The sequence below is a fragment of the Thalassophryne amazonica genome, chromosome 1 (genome assembly GCF_902500255.1).
Source record: "Thalassophryne amazonica chromosome 1, fThaAma1.1, whole genome shotgun sequence".
Taxonomy (NCBI): Eukaryota; Metazoa; Chordata; class Actinopteri; order Batrachoidiformes; family Batrachoididae; genus Thalassophryne; species Thalassophryne amazonica.
This window is the reverse complement of record NC_047103.1, coordinates 152,199,541-152,219,230: the sequence shown is the minus strand read 5'-3', so window position 1 is coordinate 152,219,230 and position 19,690 is coordinate 152,199,541. Positions and strand designations below refer to the sequence as shown.

Below are 19,690 nucleotides of genomic sequence, written 5' to 3'. Positions count from 1 at the left end.
TGCGTTGAACGATCACTTAGAAGTAGGCGTTACTTAATATTATCAGCCAATCGAGTGAAAGCAGTGAAAAGCTTCAGCCAATACCGTTATGTTCCGCTACTCCTGGGGGCAGGACAGACGGTGGGGTTAATTAATTTATTTTTTGAGTGTTTGGTTTTCGTTTTCTTCTTTTGAACTGTCACGGTTCGGACCTGCGGGTATTACATAAGCTGGGGTTGTTAACGTTTGTGCGACACAGTGATGCCGAATAGCCTTTAAAAGAGCTCCGTCCGAGTGAACCGTATCATGGAACACACCAGAAGGGATGCCAAGTCCAACCCGGCAGCGACGGCTAATGTCTTGTCCAGACTGCTTTTCTGGTAAGCGAACCAAAAACGCACCGGGTGCTAAACGTTGCTAGCTAACTTGGCGGGGGGTTTAAACGCCTGTCTCTCAAGAACCGGCCGACGGTCCTGAAGTCTTATTTTATCACCGCCACACCAGCGGAAGGAACAAAACACAATGTAGGGTTATCCGTTGTCACGGTCTGAGATTACCACCAGTCTGAATTTACCAGGTAAAATGAGACTGTAGCAGCCACAGTCTGAACTTACCACCAGTCTGATTTTACCATCATGGTATATTGAGACTTGTGTGTTAGTGACTCTGGTCCAGATTTGCCAAGCAAATATATTAATTTTTTTTAATTGGAACCACAAGTAAATCCTGTCACTTTATATTGATGCTTATTGATTTAACCATTATAATTCTGGTTACTAGTTACCTAGCTATTCTGAAATTTCCAGCCTGCAAGTCTGAATTTACCAGCTTAGACTATATATACCAGTCTGAACTTACCAGAGCAACATAGTATGGGATTTCTGTATTTGAAATGAACCCATTAACACTGTAAAAATGATGATTTGTATAACTCAGTATAATGAGTAATCAGTCTGATTTTACCAGGTTGGTCTGATTTTACCAGGTTGGTATAAATTTACCAGGCAAGTCTGAATTTGCCAGAACAGCAAATTGATTTTTGTGTTTGATCCACAAATGGATCCTTCAACTTCATAAATAAACAAATTTTGAATTGATTATCTCACTGATTAGTTAACCAGACTGATTTTACCAGCTTGGTCTGATTTTTACCAGGCTGGTATAAATTTACCAGGCAATTCTGAATTTACCAGAACAGCAAATTGATTTTTGTGTTTGATCCACAAATGGATCCTTCAACTTCATAAATAAACAAATTTTGAATTGATTATCTCACTGATTAGTTAACCAGACTGATTTTACCAGCTTGGTCTGATTTTACCAGGCTGGTATAAATTTACCAGGCAATTCTGAATTTACCAGAACAGCAAATTTATTTTTGTGTTTGATCCCCAAATGGATCCTTCAACTTCATAAATAAACAAATTTTGAATTGATTATCTCACTGATTAGTTAACCAGACTGATTTTACCAGGTTGGTCTGATTTTACCAGGCTGGTATAAATTTACCAGGCAATTCTGAATTTAACAGAACAGCAAATTTATTTTTGTGTTTGATCCCCAAATGGATCCTTCAACTTCATAAATAAACGAATATTGAATTGATTATCTCACTGATTAGTTAACCAGACTGATTTTACCAGCTTGGTCTGATTTTACCAGGCTGGTATAAATTTACCAGGCAATTCTGAATTTACCAGAACAGCAAATTGATTTTTGTGTTTGATCCCCAAATGGATCCTTCAGCTTAATAAATAAACGAATTTTGAATTGATTATCTCACTGATTAGTTAACCAGACTGATTTTACCAGCTTGGTCTGATTTTACCAGGCAAGTCTGGATTTACCATAGCATTATAATAGGAGATTTATTGTTGTGTTTGATACCCAAATGGAGCCTTCAATTTCATATATAAATGAATATTGAGTTGATTATCTCACTGATTAGTTTGGCAGCATGCAGGTCTGAATTTATCACACAATGTGATATTTTGCTTAGGATTTGATCTGCAAAAATCTATTCTAATTAATCAGCCAGGCATGAAATCATTTTGGATCCCTTAATAATAAGGAGAAACTTGATTTAAAGTTTATTATCCTTGATAGAAGAACAAAATTAGAGTGGGATAAATTTTTTATTATCTTTATTCACACATTTACTAATAGCAACAAAAAACAATAAAACTCACATGAACACCAAGCTATATACAAATTTCAAAACATTTGAGGCTGCATATACAAATGACTTCAACTACCCATATAATAATAAAATCAAATTCACCCTATTCACCCTACCAAGGAATCATTACACATTATATAAATACCAAGTTTACAAAAAAAACAAAAAAAAATTACCAAAAAAAAAAACATATTACAAAACAGGGAACATAAAAAATATCTAAAGTCTGTCGACAAAATCATCCGGGAGAAGTTTGTGTCCCTGAGGGCGACATCCCTTGCAGAAGAATGGGGTGTTTTTCTGCACTATTCTGGGCACTGTTTCACATTGTCGGTGAAACCAGTCATCGCACAGGTCACATTGCACCATGAAGCGTTTTGGGTCATATGGCATGCGGCAATGACAGAAGATGTCAAAATATTCATGGTGGGTACGGGGCTTCGGGGCATCAGGGAAAGGGAGCAGGACATCTTGTCTAAAACAGTCAGCGAGATGTTGGCGCATCATATGCTGGTCACAGTCTTGTGGCGCAAGGCGGTGGCAAAGAGCAGTGGCACATGCAATCGCGAAGAGACCGCAGTCATCCGAGCCAGTCTGTCTCTTTATGTCTGCCCACCGAATACACACGTGTGGCTCTCTTGCGTGAATCATGCATGCAATTTGCCTCAAAACCTTATCCCTGGAATCAAGGGGGAGAGAACTGTTCAAAGAGTCGTAAATCACGATCACATTGTGATCAGCTTGGCCAAGATTGCTCAGGGTGACCCAGTGATTTCCAGATATGTTGAGAACCTGGATGAAGTCTGTGTTCGGCTTGCCGACATTCTGGCTTGCAGCTGGCTCAAAAACACAGACTGCTTGAAATCCACTGATTGCGGGGAAACTTTCGGCTAACGTTGCCTGGGCGTGGTCTATCTGCTCATCATCGAGCCAGCTGCCTGTTTGAAGTCTGGAGCAAAGGGCTTCCACATTCTTGATCTTGCTTGCACATTTCGTGATGGGAACGGGGCCTACTTTGCGGGATTTGGGGGCGGTCACACTTGTTATGAAGATGTCAGCTTTTCTTTTGGCTGCTCGCTTTGGGAGATACGGCGGTGAAGATGGGGGCACTGGCTGCAATGATGACTTGGCAGGCGGGGGCACTGGAGACTCAGGGGCTGCAGGTGGGGTCACGACAGATGCTGGAGACTCGAGGGCTGGTGAGACTGGGGGGGAATTTTCTGGAGAGTTGTCTGGATGAAGGTCGCTGACTTTATGGGGTCTTAGCTGGTCATAGGGCACCTTCACTTTAAGGACCTCTCCTCTCTGGCAGCACTTGAGCTGGACTCTCTGGTTTGAATCGATCTCCAGGATGCTGTAAAAAATTAATTTGAACTTAAACATAACACTTTCCAATCTGAACTAAATAATCGATTTTGTTCAGAAATACAAAATAGAAGAAATCCAATAATAAAATTGTGAAAATGTTACTGTTCAATTAGGCACGAGTGATGAAATTTGCCAAATAAAATAGACTAAAAACACAGTAAATGAACTGGTATTAAAATAATCCAGACACATAATAATTGTATTTGCAATGTGACCTAAACATTTATTTTCAGGAATACAAAATAGAAGAAATCCAACAATAAAAATCATGAACAAGTTACTGTTAAATTACAGTAAAAACAGAAGTAAATAGTAAAAATAGTAAACATTTCACTGTATCCTCTTTTTCCAAATAAGTTTCAACAACATACCTGTAGGGACCAGTCCACAAAGGTTCAGTCTTTCCCCCCTTGCGGCTCAGGTTCTTCATTACACGACGAAGGACGGTGTCTCCAACGCTGAACGTGAAAGATTTTACACCTTTGGATTTTCGTCGGGCAAAGTGCTCTTTCTGCTTCTCCTGGGCTCTGTCGACATTCTTAAGCACCTGTATCAGATACACACACACACACATATATTTTCTTGTTCTATATGTCATCTTGTTCATGGTGCTTAATATATATATATATATATATATATATATATATATATATATATATATATATATATATATATATATATATACACACACACACAAATACAAACATTCAACAGTCACTTACATCATAGAACATTGGTTCTTTCCATTCTCTGGAAGCAGAGGTAGAAATATCTTCCTCAGATTGCAGCTGAACTTTTATGGTAAGTAAAATCAAGTAAACCAAATGTAAAGATTGATAAAACTTTGTCCATGGTGAAATCAATTTCTTTCTTAGCTTTCTTATCTGCTTTTTCGTGGAAGACATGATGCTGCTCTTCTCAGCCACCATTTTCTTTATCTCCATGTCATCGACCACTGGCAGCTCAAGAGATGGATCATCAGTGCCGAGCTGACAAAAAAAGCAGTTTATCGAGAATGAGAAACATATAAACAAGCATTATTGAATAACTGTAAGCATAGTTATTGAGAATGAGAAACACAAAAAAGCATTATTGAATAACTGTAGGGCATAATCTTTCCAAAAAACATTTAGTCTTGGTCATTTAACATGACTGAAAAATGCTTTGACTAGCTGCCTTGTGATAATTTATTCATTGCTGATTTCTCAATGCATCAACATGTTTATTAGACCCCATTCCTACCAGGCTGCTCAAGGAAGCCCTACCATTATTTAATGCTTCGATCTTAAATATGATCAATCTATCTTTGTTAGTTGGCTATGTACCACAGGCTTTTAAGGTGGCAGTAATTAAACCATTACTTAAAAAGCCATCACTTGACCCAGCTATCTTAGCTAATTATAGGCCAATCTCCAACCTCTCAAAAATTCTTGAAAGGGTAGTTGTAAAACAGCTAACTGATCATCTGCAGAGGAATGGTCTATTTGAAGAGTTTCTGTCAGGTTTTAGAATTCATCATAGTACAGAAACAGCATTAGTGAAGGTTACAAATGATCTTCTTATGGCCTCGGACAGTGGACTCATCTCTGTGCTTGTTCTGTTAGACCTCAGTGCTGCTTTTGATACTGTTGACCATAAAATTTTATTACAGAGATTAGAGCATGCCATAGGTATTAAAGGCACTGCGCTGCGGTGGTTTGAATCATATTTGTCTAATAGATTACAATTTGTTCATGTAAATGGGGAATCTTCTTCACAGACTAAAGTTAATTATGGAGTTCCACAAGGTTCTGTGCTAGGACCAATTTTATTCACTTTATATATGCTTCCCTTAGGCAGTATTATTAGACGGTATTGCTTAAATTTTCATTGTTACGCAGATGATACCCAGCTTTATCTATCCATGAAGCCAGAGGACACACACCAATTAGCTAAACTGCAGGATTGTCTTACAGACATAAAGACATGGATGACCTCTAATTTCCTGCTTTTAAACTCAGATAAAACTGAAGTTATTGTACTTGGCCCCACAAATCTTAGAAACATGGTGTCTAACCAGATCCTTACTCTGGATGGCATTACCCTGACCTCTAGTAATACTGTGAGAAATCTTGGAGTCATTTTTGATCAGGATATGTCATTCAAAGCGCATATTAAACAAATATGTAGGACTGCTTTTTTGCATTTACGCAATATCTCTAAAATCAGAAAGGTCTTGTCTCAGAGTGATGCTGAAAAACTAATTCATGCATTTATTTCCTCTAGGCTGGACTATTGTAATTCATTATCAGGTTGTCCTAAAAGTTCCCTAAAAAGCCTTCAGTTGATTCAAAATGCTGCAGCTAGAGTACTGACGGGGACTAGAAGGAGAGCATATCTCACCCATATTGGCCTCTCTTCATTGGCTTCCTGTTAATTCTAGAATAGAATTTAAAATTCTTCTTCTTACTTATAAGGTTTTGAATAATCAGGTCCCATCTTATCTTAGGGACCTCATAGTACCATATCACCCCAATAGAGTGCTTCGCTCTCAGACTGCAGGCTTACTTGTAGTTCCTAGGGTTTGTAAGAGTAGAATGGGAGGCAGAGCCTTCAGCTTTCAGGCTCCTCTCCTGTGGAACCAGCTCCCAATTCAGATCAGGGAGACAGACACCCTCTCTACTTTTAAGATTAGGCTTAAAACTTTCCTTTTTGCTAAAGCTTATAGTTAGGGCTGGATCAGGTGACCCTGAACCATCCCTTAGTTATGCTGCTATAGATGTAGACTGCTGGGGGGTTCCCATGATGCACTGTTTCTTTCTCTTTTTGCTCTGTATGCACCACTCTGCATTTAATCATTAGTGATCGATCTCTGCTCCCCTCCACAGCATGTCTTTTTCCTGGTTCTCTCCCTCAGCCCCAACCAGTCCCAGCAGAAGACTGCCCCTCCCTGAGCCTGGTTCTGCTGGAGGTTTCTTCCTGTTAAAAGGGAGTTTTTCCTTCCCACTGTAGCCAAGTGCTTGCTCACAGGGGGTCGTTTTGACCGTTGGGGTTTTACATAATTATTGTATGGCCTTGCCTTACAATATAAAGCGCCTTGGGGCAACTGTTTGTTGTGATTTGGCGCTATATAAAAAAATGATTGATTGATTGATTGATTGATTGATCATAGGATATTTTATTACCTCCATAGGGGGGCGAGGGTGGCGACCAAACATCAAAAAGAACGGGGTGTACTTGGTAGAGCCTTGTTTCTGGGTGCGAATCGAGTACGCGACTTCTTCCAGGTACGCGTCCCAATCGGACTGGTGGTCATTCACCAGCTTGGCAAGTCGGGCCTTCAGTGTCTGATTCGTCCGCTCGTCCAAGCCATTCGGTGATATGCACTGGTTACAGATCGCTTGATGTTGAAGACTTTGCAGACCTCGTTGTTTATCTGAGATACGAACTCACGACCCTGGTCAGACAGTAATCTCTGTGGAGCACCCCATCTAAAATGACACAAATAAGCAAAAATCGCATTAATACAAAGAAAAATTAAATACACATCTATTCATTTTATAATAATCCTGGACAAGCAAACTTGTATGCATAATATTGATTACCTGTGAACAAATGTCTTGAGATAATTATGCATAAACACAATTCTAGATTTTATAGTAATTCTGGACTAAGCAAATTTTATACATAAAATATTGATTACCTGTAAATAAATGTCTCAAGATAATATTCCATGAACACAAGACTGCTAGAGTGACCAATTTCTAGTAGAGCTAAATATTTGCTGCTTTGACCATTACATTCTCAAACGAGTTTTCATGCACCAGTGGTGGGCACAGATAACCAAAAAAATATCTTCGATAACAGATAATCAGATAACTGAAAAGTTATCTTTGATAAAGATAAACCGATAAACCACCCAAAAATTTATCGGAAGTTACAGATAACCGATAAATTCCAGTATTGTTTCTAGTATATTTGCAACTACTAATGAACTGAATTTGAGTTTTAACACCACGATCGCTTCTGGAAACATCAAAGCGACAGCAGACCCAAACAATGAGCACGCACTTCTATGTTTGAACATCCTGCCTCCTGCTGGAAGCTCTTATTTCTAGCTTACAGTGCAGAGGCAAGCTGAGAACAGTCACCAAGACCAACTCTCTACCAATCACAACGCTCCGGTCAGGCGGAGGTCTTGGAAAATAAAGTCATACTGACTTATGACTCAATTTTAAAAATGTTTGCTGCTGTTCAGCTTTGTTTACTACATTATCGGTCTAAAAGTTATCGGACAAAAATTCATCGGAAGATAATTAATCCGATAATGATTTTTAAAGTTATCTATAAAGATAATCCGAGAATGAAAACATTATCTTCGATAATTATCTATTATCAGATTATCGGAACTGTGCCCACCACTGCCATGCACACACTGTATAATAATTACCTGCAAACAAATGTCTTCAGACACGCAGCTACACCCTCGGCTGACTTGTTCTTCAGGGGGGAAAAGTCCACAAACTTGGTGTAATAATCTGTGAAGGTGAGCACATACTTGTACAATGTGTCTGTAGTAGGCAGGGGACCTAAAATACAGAATAGAATAGAATTTTATGTCTCATATATATATACAATTTGTCAAATTCAAACTATGCAAAAACTATTATTTATAATATGAGAGGGTGTCACATTATATCTTCAACTTTACAGTGATGCGAGTTACAACCATTTTTTTTTCATAAATTCACAGATTTTTACAATTTCTATGCTGATCATAATTCTTCGTTGATTATCTATATCAAAAATATTTACCTATGAGATCCATTCCGAGTTCGAGTGCCTCACTGACTTTGATGGTTCGTACCTTGGGGGCTTGGGTCTTGAGCTTCTCAAATCGCTGACACCAATCACATGAAGAAATCTTAAAAATATAAATAAAACATGCATAAGTACAATAACCTCTCATACTCTGACAAAGTCACATCAACAATTTCCCCAAGTAAAATCAACCCAAATCAGAAGAATACTAATAAACATTGATATTTGCAATGACGTATCTAGTTGGTAGTTCCTTTTTTCCATGCACATCACTCTGACACCAATCATATGAGGTACAAATTAAACATATGAGTGTGAGCATAATAAATTCTCAAACTTGCACAAAGTAAAATTAGCAGTTCTTAAATAAAATCTTTGAAATATCTAGAACATAAAATATTCATTAGAATTTGAAATATATTACCCAGAAACAAGCATTGATAATATATAATTTAAACTTAGTTTGTGGAATAAAAAACTAAATCATAAAAACTAAATGCTTACATATTCCTGGACATCTTCTTTCATCCCGTTCCACCAATAATACTGGGATATCTTGGCTAAAGTGTTGTTGACACCACTGTGGCCGCCCATTGGTGATGAATGATACTGCTGGAAGACTTCGATAACTTCGGCAACCTCAGTCAGCACTTTCTTCCTGCAGTCTCCTTTCGGGCCAATGTAGTACAGCTCTTTTTCTGCAAAGACATAATCATAAAATAGAGTGAGACATAATCATAAATTAAAAGCGAAACTAGTAATTCTCAATACAAAATCTCTGAAATGTCTATGACATTAAACACTTATTATAAATTAAAATATATTACCCAGATTACATGAAATTCAATCTCATTCTACAATTTAAAGGAAAACAGGCTCATGGCGAAATTATGTCCTTGCGAAGTTAGGCAGTCCAGCTCATATGTGGACAAAGTTGATCAGTGGCAAAGCTGGTGTAGGGGTGCCCATAAACAACATGAAAATAGAGACTGGATTGGATGTCACGTGACTAGCGGCGTGCCACACAGCGGCCATTACTAAGGGTGGAGAGAGCACCTTGAGCCAGTTAAACAGAATTGAAATGAGGGGAAAAAAGGCAGCCAGAGCTTCACCATCAATTGCACCAACTACAAAAACAAATTCTCGAATACTAAAATGAACTGTACAAGAGCCTTAATGTAATTATGTAAAACAAATGTCTATTTTAAAGTCGTTATGTCGCAATTTAATATCAATATACTGAGACTATAACTCAACGCCATAAGTTCTTTTCACTAAGCTGCGTTCACATGCATACAAATATGGAAACAAAAATGTTTAAATATATTCATGTCTGTATACTTGCAATTGTTTAATATGATGTGTTCATGGTGGTCACAGGCGGCATTTAAATTTTAACAGTGTAGTTGGAGGGGATGGAGGAGGTACTTTTTACCCTGACTGAGGGTCAAAAGTCATAAATTCTGAATGGCTTTATATCTACTTGTAATAAAATGTTAGTAAAAATCATATATATGTTGTTGTCATTAAAAGACTTGCAATAATATTACAGTGGAAAAAGCAGCAAGGTAAATGAGTACAATGGCAAGGCATACTTCAGATTTATATTTTAATACATAAGGATTTTTTGTCCAGGCATGTATGGGTTCATTAGAACTTTTAATCATCTTGAATACAACTTACAAGGCTTGATTTATAAAAATCCATCGAGAATTATGATGAAAGGGAAAAAAACATCACAGTAAATGAACAGAATGGCATATTTTCCCCCACTCCACACTTTACATAAAACATTTTTTTTTCTACCCAGACAAGTATGGGTTCATTAGAAAGAGCAATTAAAGGGCTTTAAAACAAGCCTACTTTTATTAAAATCTGTTAACAAATAGCGACAATAGGGCGAGAAAAGCAGCACAGTTTGTTATAATTTCCCCAAATTTCTGCATTTTACATAACATTTTTTTTTTTTCACAAAAACATGCATAGGTTCAATGGAAAGAGCTTTCAAATGGCTTTAAAAAAGCCTACATTTATTAAAATCCATTAAGAAATAGCAACGCTAGTGCAAAAAAAGCGGTCAGTTTATTATTGATGATCGGCACATCTCCACCCTTAGTAATGGCGCCTTCCTGTCCCGAGCGACGCTAATATATTGAGGAGCGCACGTCCATTCCAGGTCTATATTTCCATGATAAACAATATGTACTTAAGAGAATCTACAGGCATTATTCTTGAAAATATTGGCAAATTAATAACAGTTGTTCAATTGTCTGTGGTAAATACTATCATACGGGTGGATTACAGTTCGTGTATTGTACCATTCCACAAGAAGTAAACAAAAAGTTATGTACTTACTGTCTTCATCCCAAACGTGCTTCTTGGACTGGTTCCTGATGTTGCGATGGTCCTTTTTGTCTGTATCACTGGAGTACTTCCCAGTCTGTAGGAAGACTATCAGTTGGGACATTTTTTTCCTGAATGTTGAAAATCGCTGGTTTCGCTCTTCTTTGGGGTGTGCGTTTTCCTGACATTCATTTTGAGGCTCAGAAACAAGTGATTCCTCCTCCATATTGAAGATCGCCGCAAGAAATGGTAATAAAAAAAAATCGATCACAAATATAGTCCCACTTCAAATTTTCTGAATCAAAAGTGTGTGTTTCAAAATACGTCTGCTCGGTTGAAGATCGCCGGTAATTCTAGACCTCCCGGAAGTTGACCGCGAAAAAAAATCGATTTGCGCATGCGCGTGGTAAAATGAGACCGGCGCAAACTCAGACCACGACACCGTTACACACGTACGTTGCACCTTTTTATTTGGTTAAAAAGTTGCCTCGCGTTTGGCTCCCAGTAGAGGTGGGCGATACTGGGAGTTTTGGTATTGATCCGATACCAAGTAAATACAGGCCCAGTATCGCCGACATCGATACCGATGCCGATACTTTTTCGTATTTAAGCTTCATAGATCCAAAGGATCCAAAAGACCTAGGATAGAATTTCGCCAAACATTGTACGTGACAGCAAAATACTTTATCACAATCAACATTTTTGTTGAAAAAAATATCACTCAACACGACTTAAAACAAAATCTCCTGAGGTAGAGGGCTGACAAACCACAATACAAGGGTGCGCTGCTCCGTGTTGTATGACACAGTGCAGTGCTGCTACAGACAGAGAGTAGACTTGGATGAATCTGCGTGTGCAGCAGTCAGTGCATGTGGGAGAGGAAAAAAAGCTTGAGTATCGATCTTTTTACACGAGGATCATTCAATATCAATACCAGCGTTGGTATCGATATTAGGATCGATCTGCCCACCTCTAGCTCCCAGGTTTTCTTTTATGTTTATGCAACGATGGTTTCTGGTTGAATTGTTTGTTTTGGTGATCCTGGTGGATTGCCTCTGTAAGGCCAAGTAATCAAAGTTAAAAAGAATGGACCTTATAGAAAAGCATATTTTACTTATTTATTTATTTAGACTTTAATTTAACTTGGTTTTCAATCTTTTCAATCCTGTTTTTATTCTCTTTCTTATGAATAGTTTTAATTTTTTATCTGTTTTATTCTTTTACTTCTGTTTTTATTATGTGTTTACATTTTTTTTAATTCATTTTTAATTATTTAAATTTTATTTTGAATTGTTTCATGTAAGGCGCTTTGAGATGGCTTTTGCTGTGATTTGGCGGATTATCAGCTAATTGAATTAAATTAAACTACAGGAAATGTCTGACCTTTGTAATTACAAACAAAGGTTTCTATACCAAATATTAAGGTCTGTTTTTCTGTTGTATCAAATACTTGTTTCATGCAATAAAATGCAAATTAATTATTTAAATAAAACATACAATGTGGTTTTTATTTTTTATTTTAAGATTCTGTCTCCAACAGTTGAAATGTACCTACGATAAAAATTACAGACCTTACCATGGTTTGTAGGTGGGAAAACTTGCAAAATCTACAGTGGATCAAATATTTATTTACCTCACTGTAGTTTGCTAGCAATCTCTGCTCCAAATTAAGTTCTATGACAGCAGTTCTAAAGATGTAAAAGTTGAACAATAAGTTAAACATTCAGTACAAAAGCCCCTGTAAATGTGATCTGAAGTCCAGCCTTGGTTGATGTGCTAAAGCCTGTTTCCTTCATTAATTAGCTAAGTTGCATTTGTGGTTTGTTTGGCAAAAGAATATTTAATGGATTTCAAAATTAAATTGATTGTACCTTGATTCCAGCATGAATTGTTCCTGCTGTTCAAAATGGAGGGACAAAAATCTTGTAAATCTACTTTTCCTGGCCCATATTACAAATAAAGTAGCGCTTGCCACTGTCAAAAACTATATGGCTGCATACCAGAGTACTCCTAATTAGAAGATGAGACCTTGACTACTGTGCATCTGGAAAGTATTCACAACGCTTCACTCTTTCCAGGTTTTATGTCACAGCCTTATTCCAAAATGGGAGTAAATTCATTTTTTTTCCCTGAAAACTCTACTTGTAACACCCCGTAATGACAACATGGAAAGTTTTACTTATTAAAAATAAAAACCATGTAATCACATGTACATAAGTATTCACACCCGTTGCTCAAGACTTTTGTTGATGCACCTTTGGCAGCAATTACAGCCTCAAGTCTTCTTGAATATGATACCACAAGCTTGGTGAACCTATCTTTGGACAGTTTCACACATTCCTCTTTGCAGCACCTCTCAAGCTCCATCAGGTTGGATAGGGAGTGTCGGTGCACAGAAATTTTCAGATCTCTCCAGTGGTGTTCAATCGGATTCAGGTCTGGGCTCTGGCTGGGCCACTCAAGGACTTTCATAGAGTTGCCCTGAAGCCACTCCTTTGATATCTTGGCTGTGTGCTTAGGGTCATTGTCCTGCTGAAAGATGAACAGTTACCTCAGTCTGAAGTCAAGAGCACTCTGGAGCAGGTTTCCATCCAGGATGTCTCTGTACATTGCTGCATTCATCTTTCCCTCAATCCTGACTAGTCTGCCAGTTCCTGCCAGTTCATCTTGCTAAAAAATATCACTACAGCATGATGATGCCACCACCATGCTTCACTGTAGGGATGGTGTCTAGTTTCCTCAAAACATGATGCCTGGCATTCATGCCAGAGAGTAGAGAATTTTGTTTCTCGTGGTCTGAGAGTCCTTTAGGTGCCTTTTATCAAACTCCAGCTGGGCTGCCATGTGCCTCTTACTAAGACACGCAATTCTACCGTGCAGTTCTGATTGGTGGATTGCTGCAAAGATGACACTCTCCACAGAGGAATGCCAGAGCTCTGACAGTGACTACTGGGTTCTTGGTCATCTCCCTGACTAAAGCCCTTCTCCTATGATCGCTCAGTTTAGATGGGTGTTCAGACCTAGGAAGCAGAAATGCAACTGTACCCTTCCCCAGATTTGTGCCTTTGGAAAACTTGTCTCAGAGGTCTGCAGATAATTCCTTTGTCTTCATGCTTGGTTTGTGCTCTGACATGCACCGTCAACTGTGGGACCTTGTATGTAGACAGGTGTGTGCTTTTCCAAATTCTGTCCAATCAACATTATCTCAAGTGGACTCCAATTAAGCTATAGAAACATCTCAAGGATGTTCATTGGGAGCAGGATGCACCTGAGCTCAGTTATGAACTTCATGGCAAAGGCTGTAAATATGTATGTACATGTGATTTCTTACTTTATTTATTTGTTTATTTATAAATTTACAAAAATCTCAACTTTTTCAAATTGTCATTATGGGGTGTTGTGTGTCAAATTTTGAGGGGAAAAAAAAAATTACATTTTGGAATAAGGCTGTAACATAACAAAATGTGGAAAAAGTGAAGCACTGTGAGTATTTTCAGGATGAACTGTTTGCCTGAACCCATCTCTGTGTGGACAGGGCCATATACACACTCTTCACAAGTGGCTGCACTCCCTCCTACAACTCGAACACTCATCAATTTTGCTGATGACCATAGTGGGACTTATAACCAATGATAATGAAACTGCCTACAGGGAGGAGGTCCAGGTATTGACAGCCTGGTGCGAGAACAATGACCTCAACAACACAAAGAAAATTAAGGGAATCATAATAGATTTCAGCAAGAACACATTCATAATCATCTGAAGACATTTAAGCATTTTAAGTGGCATCCCCCCCTCACCACCCCATTGGACGATAGACTAAGTTTGCCACATCTTTGTAATACTGTAGTCCCCCTCATTAGCCGACTCTTTCACGAGTTGCCACCCCGCATATACGGCCACATCTCTACTGCAACAACTGTTTTTCTATAGATTTTACCTCTCAAGAGCAGCCACCCCTCAAACGCAGCCAGTGACCCACTCAAAACAGTAAAAATATCTTCAACAGCCATTCCGTGGAAATTACCAACCGGGTTTTCCCACAGAAGTCGTGTCCAAACTCTCTCGCGAACGTGAACTCATCAGATTACTTCAGCAAACAAAAGACCAAAGAAAAATGACTCCCGTGTCACAGAAAAGTTTCGACGTTAGAAGAAAGATGAAAGTCATTCATTTGAATGAGAAAGGAGAAGGTTCCTGAAAGTTGGATGTTGATTTCAGTGTTGGTAAAACGTAGATTACTTAGGCACCACAGTCTTGTTTGAGGGCAGGCGCTAAAGGGGTAAAATATGATGCATATCACATAATTTCTCTACGTCTACTACACTGCATTTTCTGATTTTTTTTTTTTTTTTTTTTTTTTTTTTCTTTGGGGGGGGGGGCAAATTATACACAAAGTGAAAATGCAAACAAAAAGTGATGATGCGGTGGGAAAGCGGACATGCGTTGCGGTGTGTTTATGACCCGAAGCACATGTTGAGGTGGTTTTGCGGGCAAGAGAACACAGCTACTCTGGTTAGCTATGTAGGCTAACAATTACTGACACAGTGTCTCCCATTTGCCTCGTCTTCCCTTCTCCACTGCTTTGGTGATTGCAACTGAAAACAAAAGTGCACACATTTTTTTTCCGTGTGAAGTTATGCTTTGTATATATTGCACAACTGGACCGGCTGTCCCCATAAGTCAGGGGTGGGCAATCATGTGCCATGAAGGGCCGAAGCACTGCAGGTTTTCCTTGCTACCAATCACCTCAGCAGGTGATTTCATTAATGTTCAGGTGTTTCAGCAGGTGGTTTCATTGACAACCAGGTGTTTATGTTCAAGGGAGAAGCTCATCAGCAACCCACCTGCTGAGGTGATTGGTTGCAAGGAAAACATGCAGTGTCTCGGCCCTCGTTGCCCACCCCTGCCATAGATGGAATAAGTGAAATCACCTGGTGGAGTGGGTGGTTGTAAAGAAAACCTGGACCCCCTTGGCCCTTACTGGAATCAGTTTTGAGACCTCTGTTCTAGAGCCTCATAAATACAGCCAAAAGTCCCCCAATTAATTAATGTATTAAAAAATATCACCTGTTATGATAATTTTGTCACAGTCTGAGCTCTCAGATGACACAAGAGTTGTGACTGGTTTTTCTTTTCAGAGTTATTACCTCCGCCAAGGAGGTTGCCCTTACCAAAAAGTAGTACATGCAAGTATGTTTCAAGTATACTTCCAGTTTGCTTTTTATATACTTATCAGTACTATTTTTTGGTAAGGGTGTTTTCGGTCGTGTTTGTTTGTCTGTCTGTCAGCAGGATAACTCAGAAAGTTTTGAACGGATTTCGATAAAATTTTGTGGAGTGGTTGGAAATGACAAGAGGAACAAGTGATTACATTTTAGTGATGATCCGGATCAAGATCCGGATCCCGATGCTAATGCGTTAGCATGTCTATGGCATTTTCAATGTTAAAAGTTAGCATTAAGCAGTTGCAGCTGTCATCATGTTCGGATGCATTTGTTTTCAAATTGTAATATTTCTTAAATTTATTTTTATTTATATATTGATAATCTAATGATTATTATATACAATTTTAGAGAAAGAGACTGTGCCAAGGAGGGAATCTCTTTAAGGTCAGTGACCCTATGGCCTTGTTTAGAGAAGTGTTTCATAAATGTTAAAAAATTCATATACGAATTTGCAGTTTAGTTGAATAATAAATTGAATTTAGTCTCTTATTTGTTTTTGTCTATAAGCACATGCAATATCTATCAGTGGTCAGATGACAGTAGCTTCTGGGAAAGCTGCAAGTTGCAATAAACTGTGATGTCAAGCACTAAGGATACATGCTATCCAGTCACAGCAGATGAAACTGTTAGACTTTTTTAGGTTCAATGATTCCACGGCGTGTAGATGTTATGGCGTCAGTGACCCCATGGCCTTGGCGGAGGTTTGCACTGAGTGCTTCTAGTTTGAAATATTATCCTCACAATCTACTGTACTCTGACAAACGTCTGGCCTGTATGGCCTGAAAATTATCAAATGAACTATTTTGTCATTACTGAAGCTTTAAATCCTTTTGTTCTGGTTACTGTGTTATCCAGGTGGCTAAATCCTTTGTTCAGCATTGGATATAGACGCAGGCTGGAAGAAGATGACCTGTACGAAGTGCTACCAGAGGACAAGTCGGAGACGCTGGGACGTGAGCTGCAGAGGTGGGAGTCTTTTGACTTTGTTTTCCTAAACAAATGGTCTCATGCATTCTTTTCTGCTTTACAAATCAGAATTTTAGAAGGAAATTATAGCATACAGATGTAATAACGTGACATCAAGGTTTATAGTCATAATCTTCCACCTTAGTGAAGCAGACCAGACCGGCACCACATTCAACACCCATGCACCTGAAACATAAACATTTACAATTCAAATTTTGAATATCTTATTCCACTTTGTGCAGGCCCATTGATGTCAGAAAATGCCCAGTTACTTCAGGTACTGAGGGGCTATTAGTCCAAACCACATTTCTAATATGACGGATTTCACAATGGAGTCACACTGAAGTCATCTGTTGAAATAAGTCAAAAACACAATTACATGCATGTATATTTATTTGTACACTTACATTGTGGTGTGTAGAGTGTGTGCACTGCACACCAGTCCTCTGATGCCTTTTGTGTGTGTGTGTTTTTTTTTGTTTTTTTTTACCATGTTTCAAGACATCATTTGGCATAATGGTGTCGTATATGTTGTAAATAAAGGATGTCCGTAAGTATGGCTAACTCACATGGAATGATAAACTAATAATTTTGTTTGTGTGCAGAGTAAAATAATGTAAGCATCCAATGTAAATGATGTTTAGACATGGCGTGTTAAATTCCTTGCTCTGTTAAAAAAGCACTTGGGAAAATTCTGACGAAAACCTGAAATTTCATAGGGGGCTAACCCCTGGCAAAAATTATGGAATCACCGGCCTCGGAGGATGTTCATTCAGTTGTTTAATTTTGTAGAAAAAAAGCAGATCACAGACATGACACAAAACTAAAATCATTTCAAATGGCAACTTTCTGGCTTTAAGAAACACTATAAGAAATCAGGGAAAAAAATTGTGGCAGTCAGTAACTGTTACTTTTTTAGACCAAGCAGAGGGAAACAAATATGGAATCACTCAATTCTGAGGAAAAAATTATGGAATCATGAAAAACAAAAGAACGCTTCAACACATCACTAGTATTTTTGTTGCACCACCTCTGGCTTTTATAACAGCTTGCAGTCTCTGAGGCATGGACTTAATGAGTGACAAACAGTACTCTTCATCAATCTGGCTCCAACTTTCTCTGATTGCTGTTGCCAGATCAGCTTTGCAGGTTGGAGCCTTGTCATGGACCATTTTCTTCAACTTCCACCAAAGATTTTCAATTGGATTAAGATCCAGACTATTTGCAGGCCATGACATTGACCCTATGTGTCTTTTTGCAAGGAATGTTTTCACAGTTTTTGCTCTATGGCAAGATGCATTATCATCTTGAAAAATGATTTCATCATCCCCAAACATCCTTTCAATTGATGGGATAAGAAAAGTGTCCAAAATATCAATGTAAACTTGTGCATTTATTGATGATGTAATGACAGCCATCTCCCCAGTGCCTTTACCTGACATGCAGCCCCATATCATCAATGACTGTGGACATTTTCATATTCTCTTCAGGCAGTCATCTTTATAAATCTCATTGGAATGGCACCAAACAAAAGTTCCAGCATCATCACCTTGCCCAATGCTGATTTGAGATTCATTGCTGAATATGACTTTCATCCAGTCATCCACAGTCCATGATTGCTTTTCCTTAGCCCATTGTAACCTTGTTTTTTTTCTGTTTAGGTGTTAATGATGGCTTTCATTTAGCTTTTCTGTATGTAAATCCCATTTCCTTTAGGCGGTTTCTTACAGTTCGGTCACAGATGTTGACTCCAGTTTCCTCCCATTCGTTCCTCATTTGTTTTGTTGTGCATTTTTGATTTTTGAGACATATTGCTTTAAGTTTTCTGTCTTGACGCTTTGATGTCTTCCTTGGTCTACCAGTATGTTTGCCTTTAACAACCTTCCCATGTTTGTATTTGGTCCAGAGTTTAGACACAGCTGACTGTGAACAACCAACATCTTTTGCAATATTGCATGATGATTTACCCTCTTTTAAGAGTTTGATAATCCTCTCCTTTGTTTCAATTGACATCTCTCGTGTTGGAGCCATGATTCATCTCAGTCCACTTTGTGCAACAGCTCTCCAAGCTGTGATCACTCCTTTTTAGATGCAGACTAACGAGCAGATCTGATTTGATGCAGGTGTTAGTTTTGGGGGATGAAAATTTACAGGGTGATTCCATAATTTATTCCTCAGAATTGAGTGAGTCCATATTTTTTTTTCCCCCTCTGCTTGGTCTAAAAAAGTAACCGTTACTGACTGCCACAATTTTTTTTTCCTGATTTCTTATAGTGTTTCTTAAAGCCAGAAAGTTGCCATTTGAAATGACTTTAGTTTTGTGTCATGTCTGTGATCTGCTTTTTTTTTTTCTACAAAATTAAACAACTGAATGAACATCCCCCGAGGCCGGTGATTGCATAATTATTGCCAGGGGTTGTAATTTTGTACTCGTCTGTAGCAGCACAAAACAACTGAGATAAATCCAGCTGACTTTGTTTTTAATGTGTAGCTTAATATGTATGTGGTAAAATGTGCATTGAGGGGACACAGTTGATGCGCTGACATGATCACATGATTTCAGAGAAGGTAGACGGACGGACGGACGGACTAAAATCACAGAAACTCTTGTACTATTGTAACTAGATTTTGTTGTTGTTGGTTCTTTTTTGGTTTTAATGGGAGTGTCAAGTTTGTTTTTATTTTACTTGTTCAAAAGGTCCTGCAACTTATAGTCTGGTATCTTTCAATTTATTTTCATTTATATAGCACCAAATCACAACAGAGTTGCCTCAAATCGCTTCACACAGGTAAGGTCTAACCTTACCATCCCCCAGAGTAACAGTGG

The 19,690-nt window shown here is 38.4% G+C and overlaps 1 protein-coding gene across 3 annotated transcripts in view; it reads left to right on the top strand.

The window, feature by feature from the left end:
- Positions 1-217: 217 nt before the first annotated feature.
- Positions 218-19,690, top strand: part of LOC117515689 (multidrug resistance-associated protein 4-like) — a 216,465-nt gene continuing 196,992 nt past the window's right edge. For all 3 annotated transcript variants that reach the window (XM_034176378.1, XM_034176386.1, XM_034176371.1), the window contains exons 1-2: positions 218-359; positions 16,753-16,863. In XM_034176378.1, coding sequence (XP_034032269.1) covers positions 286-359; positions 16,753-16,863 — 185 coding nt within the window. In that variant the 5' untranslated portion in view covers positions 218-285. The remainder of the gene's footprint in view (positions 360-16,752; positions 16,864-19,690) is intronic.